The sequence below is a fragment of the Echinops telfairi genome, unplaced genomic scaffold (assembly GCF_000313985.2).
Source record: "Echinops telfairi isolate 266 unplaced genomic scaffold, ASM31398v2 ScPeMD7_7420;HRSCAF=8458, whole genome shotgun sequence".
Taxonomy (NCBI): Eukaryota; Metazoa; Chordata; class Mammalia; order Afrosoricida; family Tenrecidae; genus Echinops; species Echinops telfairi.
In genome coordinates, this window is record NW_022111320.1 from 33,197,928 (window position 1) to 33,217,912 (window position 19,985).

A 19,985-nucleotide genomic window follows, 5' to 3' on the forward strand; every position below is an offset into this window, starting at 1 on the left:
TGCACCCTGATTGACTCACCCCCTCCCTGCAACCCCTCTGTGGGGGGGATGTTCCATTGTCTCCTGGTTATAAAGCTTGCAGCATTTCTTTATTCTATTTGTGCAACTGCCTCTTGGTCCATGTACAGGTTCCAAGGAGAAGAATAACACTAGCAAAGTGTGTACACCTTAGAATCAACCAACTGTGATCAAAAGGACAGCATTATCCAAAGACAAAGAACAAAGGGTCAGGAAAGAAAGAGAAATGGAAACAGGAAACACAGGGAAGAAGTGGGATAAGTGATGGTATTTTGGAGGGGGGGACTGCAATGGATACATTACGGGGGTAGTATGGGGGGGAGTATATAAATTATTTACTGTAAAACTGATGATCTGCTCTGTCTAATTTCACCCAATTCACAATTACAAGTTAAAATTAAAAAGTATTTTTAAAAAGAACGAGACTAAAAAATAAAAAGCAGATCTGAAATCATAAGAAAGGGGGAGTGAGGGTGGTAGAAAGCGGTTCTTTCCAGAACACAGATGAGCCTGGCAGCAAGGCCAGACTCTAAAGAAATGGGAGAAGCATGCCGCCTTCACAAGAGTGCTTTGACGGGTGATGCCAGCTGGGGGTACGGGAGTGTACACGCTTCACTCCTAGTGCTATAAACACAGCATATACATTTGTGACTGAGCCTCAGAAGGGGTGAAAACGGGCCCAAAAGTGAATAATCAAGAGGCAGTCAGTGACCGACCGTCTTACATGGGTGAAAGGGGACACCATGTGCAGCAGGGCTGTGGCTCTGCAAAACCACTGCTGCCGAAACGATGGCCTTATTAGAAAAGGCAAGGAAATGCAGAGGGACTTCTGGCACAGATTGCTTGGTACCATGTCGTTTCTTGCCAACTAGAAGCTGGCACTGTCTGGCCCCAGGGGAGATGAATATGCATGGAATAATGGTAACATTTTTCAGTTTGCTGGGATGTTTTCCAAATAGGATCCAGATCTGAGAGAGCCCCTATTGAGATTAAAGCAGAGTGCGTGTAAGCTTAAAGGATCGGTCTCTTATCTTGCACTCAAAACTCTGGCTGCATTTATAAAAGTGCCCTGGCAAATCATGCAAAGTCTGCAAAGTACTTTGATCACGTTCAGCAGCACACTTGATGCATCACATGCTGACAAACAGATCCAATACATAAATCCTAGAAGTCCTTCTAGGATTTTTCCCCTGAAAGGAGAAACCAGCTGCTGACATGGAGTGGGACGTGTCTAGGAACACGTGAGCCCATGTTATCTTCTGTGCTGATCCCACCCGTCCATGGAATGTGTTCTTTGACTACAGCGACCAAGGACAGGCTGGAGTGCTCGGCAGGCTGCCGTTGAGCCAGTGACAAAAGTGTCTTGCGTTTGTGTAGGCGATTGATGCCCTTTGTTGTCCACATACAGGTGTATACAAGAAGACAGGGCAAGGTCTGCAGCCTGCCGTCTACCCGTGCCAACCTGTACTTCTGGATTGATGGGCTTGAGGAAGTTCATCTTACAGGGCTAGACAAAGCAGGAGATGCTAAAACTTTCTACCAGGGGAGTACAGTCACCAATGGAGAATGCCCTTGAACGGGCACTTTTAAAGTCAGACACGTATGGAACTACAGTGGAGAGAGGAGCCACGTGCAAGACTAGGATGGCAGGAGATGGCATCAGGCAAGCAGTGTTGGTTCACTCTGCAGGAAAGGAGGAAGAGAGCGGTGTTTGAGCTCAGTGACAGTGTTCATTCTGGACGCCAGCTGAGGCCAAGAGCCATCAAGGAAGCAGCAGCCATGTTGAGGCTGTTCCAGCAAGGAGCCTCCTATCTGCCACTGAAGAAGAGTTAAATGTATCAGTTCCCCAACAGATCCCTTTCTATGAAGTGGTGCCCAAGAGGGAGTTTTCATAGAAATATCAAGCTTGACAAGGCACCTGAAAGCAGCAGAGACTGATCTGTAAATTAAGTCCAAGAGTGGGCAACATTGGATATTTTGACATTTGTAGCTGAACGGGACTTTATAGAATCCCTACTAAATTCAAAATTATTTCTGACAATCTGTATATCCCTGGCTTCATATGAGAGGAGCTTTTCAAAGCTGAAACCTATAAAGAACTATTTTTGATCTGCTGTGGGGCAGTCCAGGCCTTCTGATCTTTTACTTGTGTAAAAGTGAGCTGGTGAAGGGATTCATTTCATTGAAGTGAGTCTCAAGGAGTAGCTTTGAAGGCCAGGAAAGAAAAATTGGGATTTAATCAAGATGTTCACTAAGTGCTGAGCTGTTTTTGTATTTGTTCCTGTTTAAATATCACTTCATTTATCAAAGTATTTCCATATGCATTTATCTACATTTTTATTATTTGAGCTGCCTTGATTATATAAGCCTAATACACTAATGTATTTCATGTAATGATAACATTTAATGTTAAATAACACAATGTTGATATAATTTTTAAATTTTTCTACTTCAGAATCAATTTTTTTGTTTTTGTTTTGTGTTTTTCCCAAACGTTCACTTTAATCATGAGTTTATGTAAATATAAATATTTAGGTTACAAGTGTGATATTGCAATTTAAAGATATAATTTTAGTTTTCCTAGTTGTTTGTGTACTGTTGCATTACATCCAGTGATATGCGGGAATAACTATTTACAAGTAAAAGTAGTATGGTCTAGTAGTAGTTATGTATCGGTCTGCTAACTGCTAGGTCAGTAGTTCAAAACCACCAGCTGCTCCGCAGGAGACAGAGGGGGCTTTCTACTCCTGTAAAGAGTTACAATCTTGAAAGCCCATCAGGGGCAGTTCTACCCGGTCCTATAGGGTTGCTGAGTTGGCAATGACTCGGTGCCAGTGAGTTTTGAGTTGAGGATAGAAAGAGGTCTATAGAAGAGGGCTGAGAGCATGAATCACCACTGACAAAAACTAGCTGACACTTGAATGACAAGAAGCCTATTTGCATGTCCTAAGTCAAATGGGAAAAACAGCTGGATGGTTTTTTTTTTTTGGTAAATGACGTGATCTGCTATGTACTGCAGAGATCAACCTGGATATCTGAAGAAAGCAAATGAATTATATTTGGGATGCAGTGGAAAATAGAAAATGGAGGACAAAAAGATGGCATCTCGTGTAACAATTCAATGAGAAATGATATTTATTAGCAGTGGAGATGTAGGGCATCTCCAGGGTGTATTTTAGAGGCAAAATTGTTACAACCCTATACACTTATCATTTAGGAGGAAGGACTATTTGATTCAAAAGCTGTCATGATTTTGCCAGATTTTTAAAACCAACATAGGTTTTTTCTTTTTTCCTGTTCGAAGAGCAGTACATATCCAGTTCACAATATAACAGAGGTAAATTAAAAGGTAAAGGTATGAGTTGAGTGGGACAAGGACAGATCAAAATCCAGAGTATCTAAATCAAATTTTTAAAAACTCAGCAATAAGGCATTATTAATCCGCTTAATAAAATGGAATACATTTTAAATACGTTGTATGTGAAAGAAGGCAGACCCAAGAGAGAACATCCTGTGTAGTATTAAATTAAATGGTGAAGGGGCGTGAGGGGCCAGCCCCCACCACTAATACTATTACCCATGGGTTCAGTAAGCACAATTGTATGGTATATATATATATATATATATATTATATATATATAAAAGTCATTGAGAGCATGAGAGATAAAAGAGATATTACAATGATGCAGTCAGACACATTACATGGTAGCATTGCTCACCTCCGCCCTGCTTGGTGGTTCTCGTGGGGGGAACCCAGCTACGAAAGCAGGAGCAGCCTCGGGGACTGAGAACCGAGGAGCCTCTCCTGGCCCAAGAGTCAGAGAGGGCCCTGGGAACCGGAGAGAGCCTTCAGCCCCAGAGCTGGGGAGAGCCCCTTGGGCTCCGGAGCTCCACTCCTCCTTTATTGCTAACCACGCATTATATCACTTTAGGAGGACATCATTATAGAATCACACGTCACAGAAAGGGGCAGTACAATTCATAACAACCTACGTCATAGGGAGGGGTTGCAACATAGGCAATACAAGCAAGAGAAGGCAGATGACCTAGGGGTGAAAACACGATAGTAAAGGGAGGGAATAGGGGAGCATGTGTGGCAAGATGGGTGGACCCTGGGCTGGACTCGATATGGTAGCCTAAGCTTAGTCATCCTAGAGTGGTCCCGGGCTTGCCTTCAGGCACTCCTTCAAGGGAACAATGTCAGAAGAGAATGGGCCCTACTTGTTGTGGGATAAACAATGGTGTCTGCTTGATCTAGACAGCCGATAACTCTCAGGGAGAATGGCTCCCAATCCACTCTTGATGACCTCCGAGTGTACAGTCATTCTCAAGCAGCTAAGTCTGGTACATATTTGGGGGAGACGGCTTGAGAGAAATCCTTCTGTTTCCCACAATCCTGTCCGTTTATATAAAACTCCAGAAAAAGACAAATCTTATCTAGCATGATGGAGAATTAGCTAGTGGCTGTCAAGGGCTGGAGTGACTTACTGTAAAGGGCATAAGAAGATCTGGGGGATGAGGGAAAGAATAGGTGGATCTAGGTGGTGACCGCATGTGAAAAACTGGCGTGGGAGCAGCATGGCATCACCAGGGGAAGGAAGAATCAAGCTCAACATCAGCCAAGGCCAATTGCTAAGAGGTGGAGGTCAGATATGCTCCCACCCTCCATCTCCTTTACCAAGTCTGACACCAGCAATCCCAAGACACCATCTAGTTCTCTGCTGGGTGTGCTAATTAATTACAACAACCACACAGAACTCACAGACCACACTCACAATTATAGGGCTTATTAGGGAAGTTAACAGGTTACAACTCTGAATCAGGATGCTCAGGATACAGTTCTTCCAGCTGGACTAAGCCTGCAGCTACACCTCCCTCTCGTCCTTGGCCTCTCAGCCACAAGGCTCCTTTCCCTCTGCCCTGCTCAGTCAAGTGTTACAAAACTCCGTCAGCACTGCCTATTATTGCCCAAAGAGCACTCCATTCTGTCATAGCTTCATCCTAAAAACACTCAGCTCTGTGTCTGAAAACCTAGCTCCTTTAATTAAGTACACGGACTTCAATTTGCCATTGTATCCTGCCTGGAAGCTCTCAGCTTCTCCGTCTCCTGTTCTTGGTGCTGCCACTTCTACTACTACTGTTTCTGCACATCTCTGGTTCGCAGCCCTCAGACTCCTGGATGGAGGAGGTTCAATGTGCAGGGATTTCAGGGTCCGGAGGACCACTGCACACCTGGCTCTTCTTTCTTAATAGTAATGCAATTCCCCCCATTCCTGCTTCTGAGATGACTCCTTTTAAACCCAGCAGGATGGCAAACTGATCAATCCCTACATTAGATTTCCACATACCTTGTTTGCATGAATCCATCCATTTGGTGGGAGTTACAAAGGCTAAATCATTCAGTGTAGCACAAGGTGGCATGGGTATACATTTTCCATTGAAGTATATAGCTAAAATGAGTGCATTTTATTGTAGACAAATTAGACCTCAGCTGTATATATTTTTAGCACCAACAGCAAAAATACTTTTTTTTTTTTTAAGTGAGATGGACAGAGACTCAGCTACAAAAACGTCATTTGAGTCCTGGGACCCACCCTGCCTGAAGCTGTGCCGGTTTCCTAACTATGTTAGCTAAAAATGCTCTTTTGAGGAGGAAGGGGGAAAAGTACAGATTTTTTTTCAACTTTGGTAGAACCTTGAATCAGAACACTGCTTCTTTCAGGCCACCATCTTCTCTTCTCTGTATTTTACTCTTCAGATTGGATTCCCTCCTAGCTTCTTCCAATCACTCCACTCTGCAGCCAGGGGTGTTTCTAAAATGAAACGTACTTGTGTCATTTTACAATAATGCCCATGCTTTTTCATATCAGTCAGGGCTCATCAAAGAAACAGAACCATTAAGATCGAGTTAATAGAGATAATGTGTTATAGGGACTTGACTATGCAATGGTAAAAACTGGCTAAATGGTCACTGTAAGATTGTTATGTTTACTGGTTATTTTTTTCTTCTATTTTTTCCTATGGTTTGGTGCAAGAATGGAGACTAAATTGGCTTTCCATTCAACATACAGTTTGCTTGATAACATTGGTTACAACTCACTTTCCTCGTTCTCCCTGTGTTCCTCGGTCCCCTTTCTGCTTTCTGCGCTTTGTTAACTGCTGTGCTTTTGGTCTTGTGTGGGGGATGAGTCTAAGGAGCACATTGCTCAAGGGCTACTCTTCACTGTATACACCTGTTATTTGGCTGAAGGATTACACCTGCCATCTTCTGATGCTGAAGTTTGAAGTCCACAGGGCAGACAATCAAGGAGCAATGGATGTAAAGCTCCAACAGTAAGCCCTAATCCACAAAAGGATAAACTGTTAGCTATCGATTCTTATTGCCGCTAACCTTAGTGTTGTGCAGCAGAAGCTGGGGCCCTGCGCCGTCATGAAGCTAACCACTCCTGCCAGAGTAAGGAGCTGAAAGAGGATCCAAAAGCCGGTGTAGCCGTGACAGGCCCAGGACTGAGATGAGCCAGCAGAGACACAATGACGCAGACACGTATGAACTACAAAACAGTTGTTTCACTTCTAGTCTCCAAATCCTCTACCGAAAAAAAAAACCCAAACTCTCTTAGGGTCCCCCCTAACCAGAAACATGCGATGAAAAGAATCCTGGAAACAAAGCTACGTCTAAACAAACCAACACGTTAGTCATCTCACCACCTCAGCCTTAAGTGGCTTCCAATTGGTCTTGATTTCTTAAGATTCTTTGCCACCTCCACCAGATCTCGAGTCTGCCTCCTCCTCGCTTCACCTCAAGTTCAAGCTATAGGCCAGGGCCTTCTCTAACCTCCAGATCTTCCCACATTCTATTTCCCTAGAATGAAACTTTCCTTTCTTCCCTTCCTTCCCCATGAACCTGCTGAGACTGGTTGACTCTCAAGGCCTCAACTTCCATTAGGTCTCAAGTCTTGGTGCCTGCAATAAGACCAAGCAACAGTTGGCACACAGCAAATCTCAGTTAAGCAAATGACTGTGTGCCAGTGAGAATGAAAGCTGATTACAGTTAGAGGGGCAGCTCCACGCTGCCCTGTAAGGCCAACATGGGAAGGGACTGACTTAACTTCAAGGGGTTCTTTTAGAGTTGTGTGACAGGAGCTCTGGTGGTGCCTCAGGTAAATGCTCAGCTACTGGTAGCTTCAAAGCTGGCAGGCACTCTGCAGGAGGAAAGACTGGTGATTTGCTCCCGAAGGAAGCCCTAGGAAGCCGTTCTACTCTGCCCTATAGGATCACTGAGTCAAATCTACTCACAACAGTTATGTGATCATATGGCTTGAGTCCTACAGGCATAAAGTGTTGTAATAAAATCAATGGGGAGCAACATATTCATGCATATTAAAATGTGGGGAACCCTTTTCACTTCCTCAGATACATTCTATTTATCCTTAGTCACTTTATCTGATATAGTCTAAACCTCCAACTTCCTGCCTCAGTTTTGGTACCCTGAAGGCAGATCAGAGACAAGGTGGCTTCTTTCCAGAGTTCATTCCTGGGACCGCAGTTGAAAACCAGGGGCGACAGAGAAGGAATAAAAACCAGTAAAGGGAATATTACTGAGCTGGTTACTGCTGTCAAAACGCCCTGTAGAATATTGTTGAATCTGACTCACAGTGACCTGATGGGATCAAAGTAGAACTGCCCTATAAGTTTCCAAGACTAGGTAGAACCTTATAGAGCCCTCTGAAAGGTGGAGCCATTCATTCAACTCCTATCCCTGACAGGATGAGTACCACCTTATCTCCTTTTTCCTCTCAACCCTTACAGCCTGCTGAGGATGAATGACATTTCTAGACTTTAGGGAAAGCGAACCACCAGTATTCCTGATGGGTTGCTGTAAGCACACACACAATCCACCATAACTGTGATATGGGTGGACCAAGCAGATGTGGCATGAGTCAGCATTTGTGTGCCACTTTCAAAGACCTTTTTCTCCATGAATTACTAGGCATCCACCATAAATGCAAAACAGATTAAGAAATGCCAAACCATTTTCACTTCCTAGTTTCAAAGGGCCGGTGCCTTGTGAGTTTGGGGAAATTTCCTTAATTTCTTAAAGAGTCACGCAAATAATGTGCAAAGGGCTGCATCGGGGTCTAAGTAGACCCGTGTACGAAGTGAACAGTTATACTAAAAAAAGTTGGTCAATGATGCAAATGATTATGCTGTATTCTAGCTCTACAGAATGTACGGGAATGATGTACCTGGATGCATACAATGTAACAGCCCTGCCTCCAAACAATCAAAACCTCACTGCCCTCGAGTCGGGGCCGATGCATAGTGACCTTACTGTGCAGGTTAGAACTGTCTCTGTGGGTGCCTGGGACTGTGAGTCTTTCCTGGAGTAGAAAACCTTGACTTCCTCCCAGAGCCCCTGATGATTTTGAACTGCCCACCTTGTGGTTACTGCAGCCCAATTCGGAACCACCACCCCATCAGGGCTCCTCCACAAATCAGTGGTTCACACGGGGAGTGGTTTTGCCCTCCATGGGCAAAGTCTAGAGATGCTTTTTGTCATCGCTGGCAGCATGCTTCTGGAGTTTAGTGAGTATAAGCAAATACCCTGATGCACATGAAGGCAGCCTCCCCCAATCCTACCCACAGTGATCTGGCCCAAAATGTCCATTGTGACATGCTTCAGAACCTTGACGCAGATAGTATATCCAGACATTGGTATCTACATATTTATATAAACACATTATTTCTTTTCCTAAAATAGTCCATTCATTGATATTAAAAAATAGATGAGTCGTTACTAAAGAATTAGCCTACATGCCAGCAATACAGAGTGTGGCATTTGTTCCACCAAAGCCAAAGGAATTGGAAAGCCCAATGCATCTTTTCTCGATTTTCCATTCCTGTGTCTTCAGTGGAACATAATTGAGATCAAATTCTGGTTCTGTACAATCCAGGTTTAAAGTAGGTGGTAGTTTTCGGTCATAACAAGCCAGGGCAGTAAAAGCTGCCTCAACTGCCCCGGCAGCTCCCAGCAGATGTCCAGTGGCCCCTTTAGTGGAAGAAACGGCAAGGGCACGTGCATGGTCTTTGAAAAGACGTTTGATCGCTTTGTTTTCAGCAGCATCTCCCAAAGGTGTTGAAGTAGCATGGGCGTTGACATAAGTTATCTCCTCAGGTTGTACATTTGCATCTTTAACAGCAGCAACCATGCATCTAATAAAACAAAAAGAGACATTGAACTGATCAGAACAAAGATTATTTTTAATAGGGAAATCTTATTGTTATAGCTTATCACATAGGTATCTGAACAATGGATGAAAATAATCCTTTAGTCTTAGAACCCTGAACAGAATTGAGAAGAGAATTGTGGACCACCTGGTGGCTTAGGAGGCCAACTGCATGGGAATACAAAACAAGTCACCCCATTACTTGGAGCTAATTCATCACCATCAAATAAACATACAGATTTTATAATCCCTAAAATCAAATATATCTCCACTTATTTGAACAGGCATTTTTTCCTAAAGTAAAATGCTATGTTGACTCAAGCCTAGAACTTTTTTCTGGATTTTTTTTTCCTTGAAGGAGAGAGGGGAGTGATAGAAATGTGGGAAATAATTTAGCTTTTCATTTTCTTTCACATTTAAATGTAAACTTAGTGTATTTTCAAGTGACCTAAAAGTTTCACATTTTCATTTCAGGGCTTCAAATGATCTTTCAAACTTTTCTTTATGGATGGCTATAGGAATTGTAAATGGAAGAAGTACAAAATGATACCAACAACAAAAACCCACAAAAAAACTGAAAATCAAAAATTCTCAAAAGAAATTTATAAAACCTCACAGATATTTAACACCCGCTTTTAAAAATAAAACTGCTTTCCAGGCTGCATATATTTTCTAAAAGACAATTCAGTATATAATTGGAAATATGCTAATGGTGACTGTCTCTCAAGTAGCTGGTTACTATGCATGATATTTCTAGCAACTGCAACCATTCACTAAAATCCAAAAGTGTACTTCAGGAGTTGGTAAACCATTGCGGGGTCAGCTGTCTGTTTATGTACATATGTCACATACTTATTGTGCTACAAAGGCAGAGTAGTTGCCACAGAGACCCGGTGGCCCACAGAGTCAAGAATATTTACTATTTATTTATTTACCAAAGAAAAAGGTGCCAACTCCTAGTTAATTTAGCCAGTGAAAATCTGGTTTGTGTGGTCTAACCTATTAAGGAACTATTATATCGGGCTGTCTTGTTTTGAACAGAACTCATAACCAATCTCTTTTTTCGGTATGGCAGCCTGCTTCCTAATGTGTGGTCAGCAAACACATCCGTTTGGAAATGCAGAATCATAGGCATTACCCTGGACCTGGAGAGTCAGAATCTGCATTTTAACAAGCTCTTTGGGTGATTTGTATGCACCTTAAAGAGTGAGACACTTCAATATAGTATGAACAAAACCCTACGTTGAAATGTGACAGAACAGGCAGGTTAGAAAGATAGGGTTGACTGTACTGCCCAAGTCTGGTGCAGGTCTGGAGAAGGGGAGGTGGGAAGGAGCAGGCAGTAGGCTATTAAGCACAACTTGATACAGGAAACAGTTGGCAAAGGCACATTTGGCCTTCCTCACAACTTTACTGGCCCCGGCTAACGCAATTTTCCTAAGGGTGTTCAAGGTTTGCAAACAGTCCAAACATGATGACGTAAGGAGTTCGAAAATACCTTTACCTTAAAATGAGAAAATAATGGAGCTACTACACACCAGGACAAGCAGATAAAACCAGTTTTTCTAACTTGGAACTCTAAAGAGAGTCTTAATTGAAGTATGATTTTGAATGAAATAAACAGACAATCTTTACCTTAAGGCACCTTCCCCTTCAGGATCCGGGGCAGTTATGTGACCAGCATCACCTGAGAGTCCATAGCCCAAAATTTCAGCATAAATCCGAGCCCCTCTCTGAACAGCATGTTCATGTTCTTCCAGCACAAGCACAGCTGCACCTTCTCCCATCACAAAACCATCTCTCTTTGGATGAAATGGCCGACATGCTGACTTAGGATCAGAGTTTGTGCTCAGAGCCCGGGCCCTGGAAAACCCCGCAAGGGATAATGGGCTAATGCAAGAATCTGTACCTCCAGCCACCATCACATCAGCATCACCATGGGCTATAAACCTAAAGGAATCTCCTACAGCATGCGCTCCAGTGGTGCAGGCTGTGGATACTGCATGATTGGGACCTTTGAGTCCATATCGAATGCTGACCTGGCCGGCAGCCATATTGACCAGAATCCTAGGGACAAAGAATGGGCTGACTTTATTGTAACCTTTTGTCTGAAACATCAAAGCAGTTTCTGAAATGACTTCAAGAGGAACCATTCCCATGCCAATTGCAACACCAGTAGCTGCTTGATCAGTTTCTGATTGAGGACACCAGCCTGCATCTTTCAGAGCTAACTCCGAAGCACCAATGGCCATGATGGTTGGTGCAGACATGGACTTCATATCTGATTTGGACACAAAGTTTTGTTCATTGAACTGGCCTTCATCGCAACCTCTTGGCACATAAGCTGCAACACTGCAGGGAATATTCTTATATGCTTCACCAACCAGTGAGACAATTCCACTCCCTCCTTGGATCAGGCGATCCCATACCAGTTGAGTTCCAATACCAAGGGGAGTCACTAAGCCAATGCCTGTAATGACAACCCGTCTTCGCAGATTGGATGTCGATACAGTTCCAGAGTAACTTTTACTTCTTAACTGCTGGATTAATCTTGAATACAGAAGATGATGGCTTGTAACTTTTTGGAAATCTTGCAAGTAGTGTAACATGACTGAAATTCAGATGATCAGAAGCACATTCCTGTAACAGATCACAACAAATCCAGGAGCTATTTAATAGTGTTCAAAATAGCCTAAAGGCCTAAACGACATGTCTAAGTTCTTTAGATGCTGCTTTTGAGCTGTTAAATTCAGCTCAGAAAAAATGGTGCTATGTAATTTTAACTTATATATTATGAAATTACCTGCTTTGGATTTAACTTCCTTTTAAGATTCTAAATACTCTAACACATTAGAAGAGAAGGAGGTAAACTGATGATCCATTCAATTCACCAGAAGATTTATACAATGAGAATAAACAAACAAATAAATAAATAAATAATGACCCTTAGAGGAGATGAGCCAATCAGGGTGCAGAACAGCAACGATGAAACATACAACTTTCCTCTAGCTTTTTAATGCTTCCTCCCCACCCCACCCCCACTATCATGACCCCAATTCTACCTTACAAATCCAGCTAGACCAGAGGATGTACACTGGTACAGATAAGAACTGGAAACACAGGGTATCCAGGACAGATAAACCCCTCAGGACCAATAATGAGAGTAGTGATACCAGGAGGGGAAGGGGAAGGTGGGTAGAAAGGGGGAACCAATCACAAGGATCTACATATAACCTCCTCCCTAGGGGATGGACAACAGAAAAGTGGGTGAAGGGAGACATCGGACAGTGTAAGACATGACAAAATAATAATAATTTATAAATTATCATGGGTTCGCGAGGGAGAGGGGTGGGGAGGGGTAAAAATGAGGAGCTGATACCAAGGACAGAAGTAGAAATAAATGTTTTGAGAATGACGATGGCAACAAATGTACAAATGTGCTTGACACAATGGATGGATGGATGGTGATGAGTTGTATGAGCCCCCAATAAAATGATTTTTAAAAGGGGGGGAAAAAGAGAGACCCTTAAACTAATGTTGACCAGGGAAGGGCCCTTTCTCAGTAACTAATAAGCGTCTCTGAGGTCATTTTTACGGGCATATGGGGGGGCGGGGGGGTTTAGGGGAAAATGGCCTTTAGTGATAGCCAGCCCTTCCAAAAGGGCCTCCAGAGACAAAAAAAAAAAAATTCTAGATGGTGCATGGGGGGTAGGGAGAGCATGGGGATGGGGTGGGGTTCTCCACATCACTGTAAACTTCTGTAACTGGATGGTGGTGTAATGGCTTCTAACCATAAAGTCAGCAATTCAAAACAGGGAGACAGATGAGGCTTTCTGCTCCCATAAATTCACAGGGAGCAGTTCTAATCTTTCCTGTCCTATAGGGTCTATGCGGGTCAGAATCCACTCGATGGCAGGGAGGTTTTTTGGAGTTTGGAGGTCCGCGGTTAGGACCTCTGCAGTGAGACAAAGGTTGGAGGGGGTGTGGTCATTTTCTGTACCGCCCCTCAAGCGTCCAAACCATTCCCCTACACACAACCCCGCGCGCGCGCAGAAATGGATAGAACCTGAAAAGAAACCGGGCCCTGGCTCCGCGGACGCCCCTTCCGCGGTTTAATTCCGACCCGACTTGACAGTGGAGGGGCGAAGTCAGGGCAGTAGTAAAGCGCCCAAACACCGCACGAGGCCCCACTCCAGGTCTCAGACTCGGCGCCTGTTGATGACGCTGCCCTGCGCACACGCAGACGCACGCACGGATCTGCGCGTTCGCACGCGCAGGCGCACGCACGGAGCTGCGCGTTCGCGCGCAGAAGCCTCCGAGCCCTCCGTGTCGCTTGTGTTGGCTTGCGTCACCTTGACTAAGGTCAAACTAAGGGAGATGGCCGCAGTCAATTTCGCCTTCACAGAAACTCTCCTCTCAGAACCTCAATGATTCCCAAATTACCGAAACGATGAAAATGAAAACATTTCGGCCAGCGAAAAAGGTTGTGTGTAATTCTAATGTCCAAACATCTCCCATATTGTCGAAGCAGAGGCACCCTAATGCTCTGTTGGAATTATTGTAAAGAATTAAGGAAATTAGTGTAGTAGCCTCGGGAGAAAGGTGAGGCTTTCTGCTCCCGTTTTAGAAACTCATAGGGGCAGCTCTACTCTGCCCTAGAGGGTCACTGTGAGTCGCAATCCACTCAGTGGCAGTGGGTGTAACCCCAAGAATGCACCTCCTAGAGCTGTATCCATGAATAACCCAAATGCTCAACGTTCTGAAATTACTTATGTATTTATTTTGTGGTACATCCAAATACTATGCAGCCGATAAAATTTTTATAATATCGATAAGAGGCGATGTTAAGATTATGTTTGGAGATATAAGTTACAGTACAGAATGTTTTTTTCTTTTTTAAGCTTTTTAAGATCAGGAAAAATGTAAGGAATTGTTAAGAGACTACATTTCCCCTTATTTTTCCTTAGTTTCTGTTTCTTTAAAAATATAATGCTTTTGTAAACCATAGCAAAGTTGTTGGTAATTTTTCAAATTTATTTTTCTGATCTGGCCAGAGCGCCAGCTATCACACCCGATGCCTAACAAGAATAGGGAAGAATGGATAAAGTCTGTAAATAATCGAAGTTTTTATTTGCTCAGAACTGATTGTGAATCTATAAAGAGAATAAAAACAAACAAACAAACAACAGCAAGTCAGCAAACAATATCTAATGACTATCAGTTGCCCACATAATTTCCCAGTGTTGGTTTTGTTTTTTGGCGGGGAAGGTAGGGTTTCAATATATTTTTTCTTCTTTAGGTAAAGAATTTACCACATAGTATGCATCTGAACCGCCTGGACATTCGAATGCCTCTTTGGGGTAATGACTTTGAAGCACAATTGTTTCAGAATAGAGTGTTTTACCTTCTTTCCCAGCTCTACAGAAAAATTTGGGCCAAGATTAACTTTTCTAGTTAATCTTTTCTAGGCTAGTTTTTGTGTAAATGAACTGCCCATCACAGTTCAGGGAGATCTACCTTCACCTTGAGTAATGCTTGATTCAGGTTCGACTCAGTCATATGCTATGTCTGTTGTTAGAAGCCCTTGCATAGGTTCTAACTCACAGGGAGCCTATGTCCCAGAGGAGACACCTATTGCTACACAATCCTCAAAATCATTGCTATGTGTGAGCTTATAGCTGCAGCCATGTGTCACTGCATGTTTTTGAGGGGCTCCAACTCCTCTCTTTCAATGATCCTCTACCTCACCAAACCTGGTGTACTTCATAGACTTGTCCCTCCTTGTTCAAAGCATGTGAGGGGAAGTGTCACCGTCGCTCATCGAAGGAACATTTTGGCTTTATTTTGTCAAAGAGGTGTTCATTCTTTCAGCAGTTCATACTATATTCAATATTCTTTACCAGCGCTAAAGTTCTTTGTTAGTTGTCCAGTTTTTGCATTCCTCTGAGTCAACTGAAGCTGCTATAGCTTGGATAAGGTGCACCTTAATCCTCAAAGCCAGCTCTTTGCTTTTTAACACTTTAAAGAGATTTTTTTTTTTTTTGCCACATCAGATTTTCCCAAAGCCATAGATCATTTGATTTCTTGACTACTAGTTCCATGGGCACTGATTGTGGAGCAAAGTTAAATGAAATTCTTAACAATTTCTACCTTCTCTGCATGTATCATGATGTCTAAATAGTGCAGTTGTGAAACATTTTGTTACCCTTATGTTGCAGTATAACCAACACTGGAGGCTGTATCTTTATTACCTTCATTAGTAAGTGCTTTAAGTCATCTTTCAGAAAGTAAAGTTATGGTATCTTTATATTGCTGGTGGTTAATGAGACTTCCTCTAATCCTGAATTGGGGGAGCTAGGTTTGCTGACTGTGCGGTTAAAGGGGAGAGGGGACCCCACAAATCATCACAGGTCCGGTAGGCGCAATTGTACAGCGATAACAAGTAAAGATTATAGTAAAGTCATAGAGAGCGTGAGAGTTAAAAGATGGAGTCGAGTAATGGAGTCAGACACAATTCATGGTAGCATTGCTCACCTCAGCCCTGGCCCGCTTGGTGGTCCACGTGGAGGGAGAGAGAGAAACTTTAATGCTTCCCAAGCTTTTATCCTCTCGGGGACCTGCAAGCCCCCTAATTACCTCACAGGAAGGGGTTGTACAATAGGCATACACATTGTAGGAAGGGGATCTGTGGTAGGCATAAGCATAACAGGAAGGGGATGAGCTAGGGGTATGCCCATAGGAATGGGAAGGTCTAGGGTTTGACAAGATGGGCGGACCCTAGATTCATAATGGCTACCTAACCTTGGTCATCCTTGGGCGGGTTTGATCTCTCTGGTGTCTCTACAAGGAAACAGACAACTACTATCCTTATCAGAAGGGAGTGGGCCCTACTTGTTGTGGGATAAACAGTGGTGCCTGCTTGGTCGAGATGGCTGATTGCTCTTAGGGAGAATGACCCCTAATCTACTCCTGATGACCTTCAAGTGTACAGTCATTCTCAAGCAGCTAAGTCTGGCACATATTTGGGGGAGACGGCTTGAGAGAAATCCTTCTGTTTCCCACACCTGACCCACAGAGATTGAGCCTATGGGTTGAGGCTTATGATCCAGTGACCTGTCCTTTGAGCATTTATTGACAGCCCTAAAAGAGCTTTTAACATTGCAAGAGCAGGGCAGAGGCCAGGCCAAAGATAGGCTATCTTGTCCAAATAATTGCACCCTGAGCTTGTGTAAGTTGTTAGCTTCCTTAATAAACCCCATAATTGTTAGTATTGTCTGTGAGAGGTATATGACCATTGCAAGGAAAAGTAGAGAGTGCTATGGGAAATTGGTGTCAGAATAAAAAAGGATGGGAAGTATGTCTGAATTCAGCCTCATAGGAATCAGCCTTGGCCAGCTGATGCTGATGGTGATCCCCACCTCTTCCCTCCCCACCACGTTACTGGAAGTCAGCTGCCCCGTGTCACATCTCATTTTGTTTTACGCTTGGAGGCAGGTAGGATTCATTGCAATTGCTCTAGACTCATTGGAAGCAATGAAGGGGCACAGGAGTAGAATGTAGAAACTTAGAAACTTTTGATTCTAAGATGGTTTCTTTGATTATTATTACTTATAAAGGCTGAAAGGAATGCAAGAAATATGGTGCAACCCAGGAGTCAAAGATTGTTTCTGGGGCAGTCGGCAGGCTGGTTAAGCTGTGCTCAAGAGGGGGCCAAGGTCTACTGGATTCACCCTGCCAGAGACCCAAGGTATGCACACAACAAAGACGTAGTTGAGCGGTGGGAAAGAGAAGAATAAACTAATTTTCTTTAAGTTAAGAAATATGTGTTGATCTGGCTATACATATAGACGGTTTCTCCTACCTGGTATTATAAAATAGGCCTACATGTGTGATGGACAGCAATATGAGTATCATGATTACAGAGGGCTTATAAGCCCACTATAATACTTGATTGGATATACCAAACAGAGTTAGGAATTCCCTGGAAGGAACAAGTTTTTGTTTTAAGCCTATGCATCATTGGGGGCCTGCCTGCAGGCACAACTGAGAAAAGGCTGTGCTTTCTGAATAATTGTATCCTGAGCTTTTGTAACTTGTTCACTTCCTTAATAGAATTCATAATTTTGAGTTTTGTCTCTGTGTTAGCCCAGGTAGACTAGAGAAAGAAATTCATGGACACCCATATGTGTATAAGAAAGAGCTTTATATACAAGAGAAGTTGAATATTGAGAAACATCGCAGCCCAGACCAGATCAAGTCCAAAAGTCCAATATTAGCCCATATGTCCGATACCAATCTATAAAGTCCTCTTCAGATTCACAAAGCACATGTAATGACACCGAATGCAGAAAGATCATAGGCCAGTGGATGGGAAGTCTTGTGGATCCAATGGTGGAAGCATCTCAGCACAAGCAGGGTTCTCTGCATGGCTTCTCCTGCTCCAGAGATCTGGCTCCACCAGCCTCTCTCCATGTGTCTTCTCCACAGAAATGTCTTACAAGGAGTGAGCATGTGTCCCTCCTCCAGCAAGCTATTTATCTCCTTAGGGCCTCCAAATGAGGTCATCAAGCTACTACCTGATTGACAGGCTAGACTCCACCCCACACTCTGAATCCTCAAATTAACACCAGATTATGTAACTACCACAGTCTGTGAGATCTAGTGGCCAATGTAATGAACTAGTGAACCCCCCCCCCCAAAAAAAAAAGCATGTGCTGTGGAACAGTTGATGCCAGTATCCGTTAAAGAAGAACAAGATGGGGAGACATGCCTGCCCTTAGACTCACAGAAATCTATCTTGGGTGATGCTGACGTGGGGTTTGATTCTTTCCCCCTCGTGAAGCTAAAGAAAACTAGTTGTGGCACCTATGTCATTTCTTTTAAAAAACATCTTGCTGGTATTCTCCACTTGTAGCAAAAATCCATCTGCCATCAGCAATAATTTCTTATCCCATTCCATCTCCTCTTCTGAATCTGGCATGAATCTGTGGCTCTTCCCTGTCTATTTACTGATGTCATCACCATTGACTTGTCTTCAATAGGACTTTACTTACATGGGATACCAGTGGTGTTGTTGAATAATGCCTGAATTCCCTTGGGTCACCTTTCTTTGGAATGGGCACAAATATGACTCTCTTCTCTAGTCATCTTCCAACTTTCTTGGCATAGACAAATGAGTGCTGCCATTATTGCTTCCATTGCTAAAGCATCTCACTTCCTATGTCAGTTCCTGGAGCTTGTTTTTTGCCAATGCCTCCAGTGCAACTTGGACTTCTTCTTCAGGGCCACTGGTTTTTGATGATATGCTGAAATGCTATTGAAGTTGGTGCTACAATAAAAGTCTACATAAGTACAAAGGGGGCAATAAGATTATTGCTATCTTTTGAAGTCAGGAAAGACTCTGGCTTAAAAGAAATTATCCTGGAGCTGGACCTTGAAAATATGTAGAAGCTTCTCTGAAGAACAGGTTGGGGAAGGACACCCATAGGGTGGAGGTGGGGGGGCAGTTGAACCAAGGCCTGAGTGCATGAAGTACCTGGTAACTTACACAAACTGTTCAACACAGCCAGTGTCCCATTTGCAGTGTGAGAAAAATCCATTAAAAGGCATGAGAGGAAAGCAGGGCTGGATTGCAAAAAGCCCTAGTACCTCACTGAGGACATGGGAGCTGATCCTGCAGGACAGAGAACAGATGCTGGCAGCCTGCGTCTGATCCAAAGTGCAGCGTTCTCTACTGAATCTAAATTCCTCTAGGAAGGACACAGGGAGCTCTCTCCCAGGCTCTCACTTTGGTCTCTGCTTCTCTTCTCTGTCCTGAATCAGGCTACTTCGCAAATCCAAGCTCCCCGCCTAGTTCCTCACACTACTTGGTGCTAGAGTGTGGGCAAGAGGTAGCCACTGAGAATTTTTTACCAGGAAAATACTGTCATCAGTTGTGTGCTTGTTTTAGTGTACAAAGGGGTCCCCAAATCTCAAAATATAATTTAAGGAGATCATTATTAAGCCTTCAACAGGAAAAGAAAAGACAGACACGTCATCAAGATACATCAATTAGCCTGAGTCATAATGAAGCCCAAGGGTTATAGAGCACTGGAGGCTTACCTAGGACATGAGAGGACCTAGGTAACTGTCACAGAAGCATGAACAGTGGCAGATCACTGCATCATAGTTGCAGGCAGCACTATAGAAGGGAATGGGACCATGATCAGGTAATGTATATTATACTGGAGAGAAGAGTTTATAAGACTGGTCTAGGGCATTCTGACCAAGGTAGTTGGGGCATGACTCATGTCTATACAACCCCCAAAGGGCAATCTCTAACAAGGACATAACCTAAAGGTATGTCCCTTAAGGAGACAGCCCCTCCCTGAGGAGAGGGAGAGTAGTAGTAATCTACTTCCTCATGCACTCTGCTTGAAGGCAAGGCTATTCATATTCCTGGCTAATAACCAAAACCAAACTCACTGCCATGGAATTGATCCCTACTCATAGCAACCCTACAGAACAAAGCACACCTGCCCCTGTGAGTGTCTAAGACTCTAACTCTTACAGGAGTAGAAAGCCCCATCTTTCTCCCAAGAAGTGACTGGTGGTTTTGAACTGCTAACCTTGCAGTTAGTAGTACAATACTTAACCACTCCACCACCATGGTTCCTAGTGAATGGTCAGAAGGAATTCAATGGAGGTTTAATCCATATGGGGACTCTGGCCTTTCACTGTTACCTGTAGGCTTCTGAAAAC

At 43.4% G+C, this 19,985-nt stretch overlaps 1 protein-coding gene across 1 annotated transcript; it reads right to left on the reverse strand.

Annotated features, from left to right (window-relative positions):
• Positions 1-8,730: 8,730 nt before the first annotated feature.
• Positions 8,731-13,439, reverse strand: OXSM (3-oxoacyl-ACP synthase, mitochondrial). The gene is made up of 3 exons (XM_004704031.2): positions 13,312-13,439; positions 10,881-11,885; positions 8,731-9,231 (listed from the first exon to the last, which is right to left on the reverse strand). The coding sequence occupies exons 2-3, from the start codon at positions 11,852-11,854 to the stop codon at positions 8,829-8,831; spliced, it is 1,377 nt and encodes a 458-aa protein (XP_004704088.1). The 5' UTR covers positions 11,855-11,885; positions 13,312-13,439; the 3' UTR covers positions 8,731-8,828.
• Positions 13,440-19,985: the final 6,546 nt, after the last annotated feature.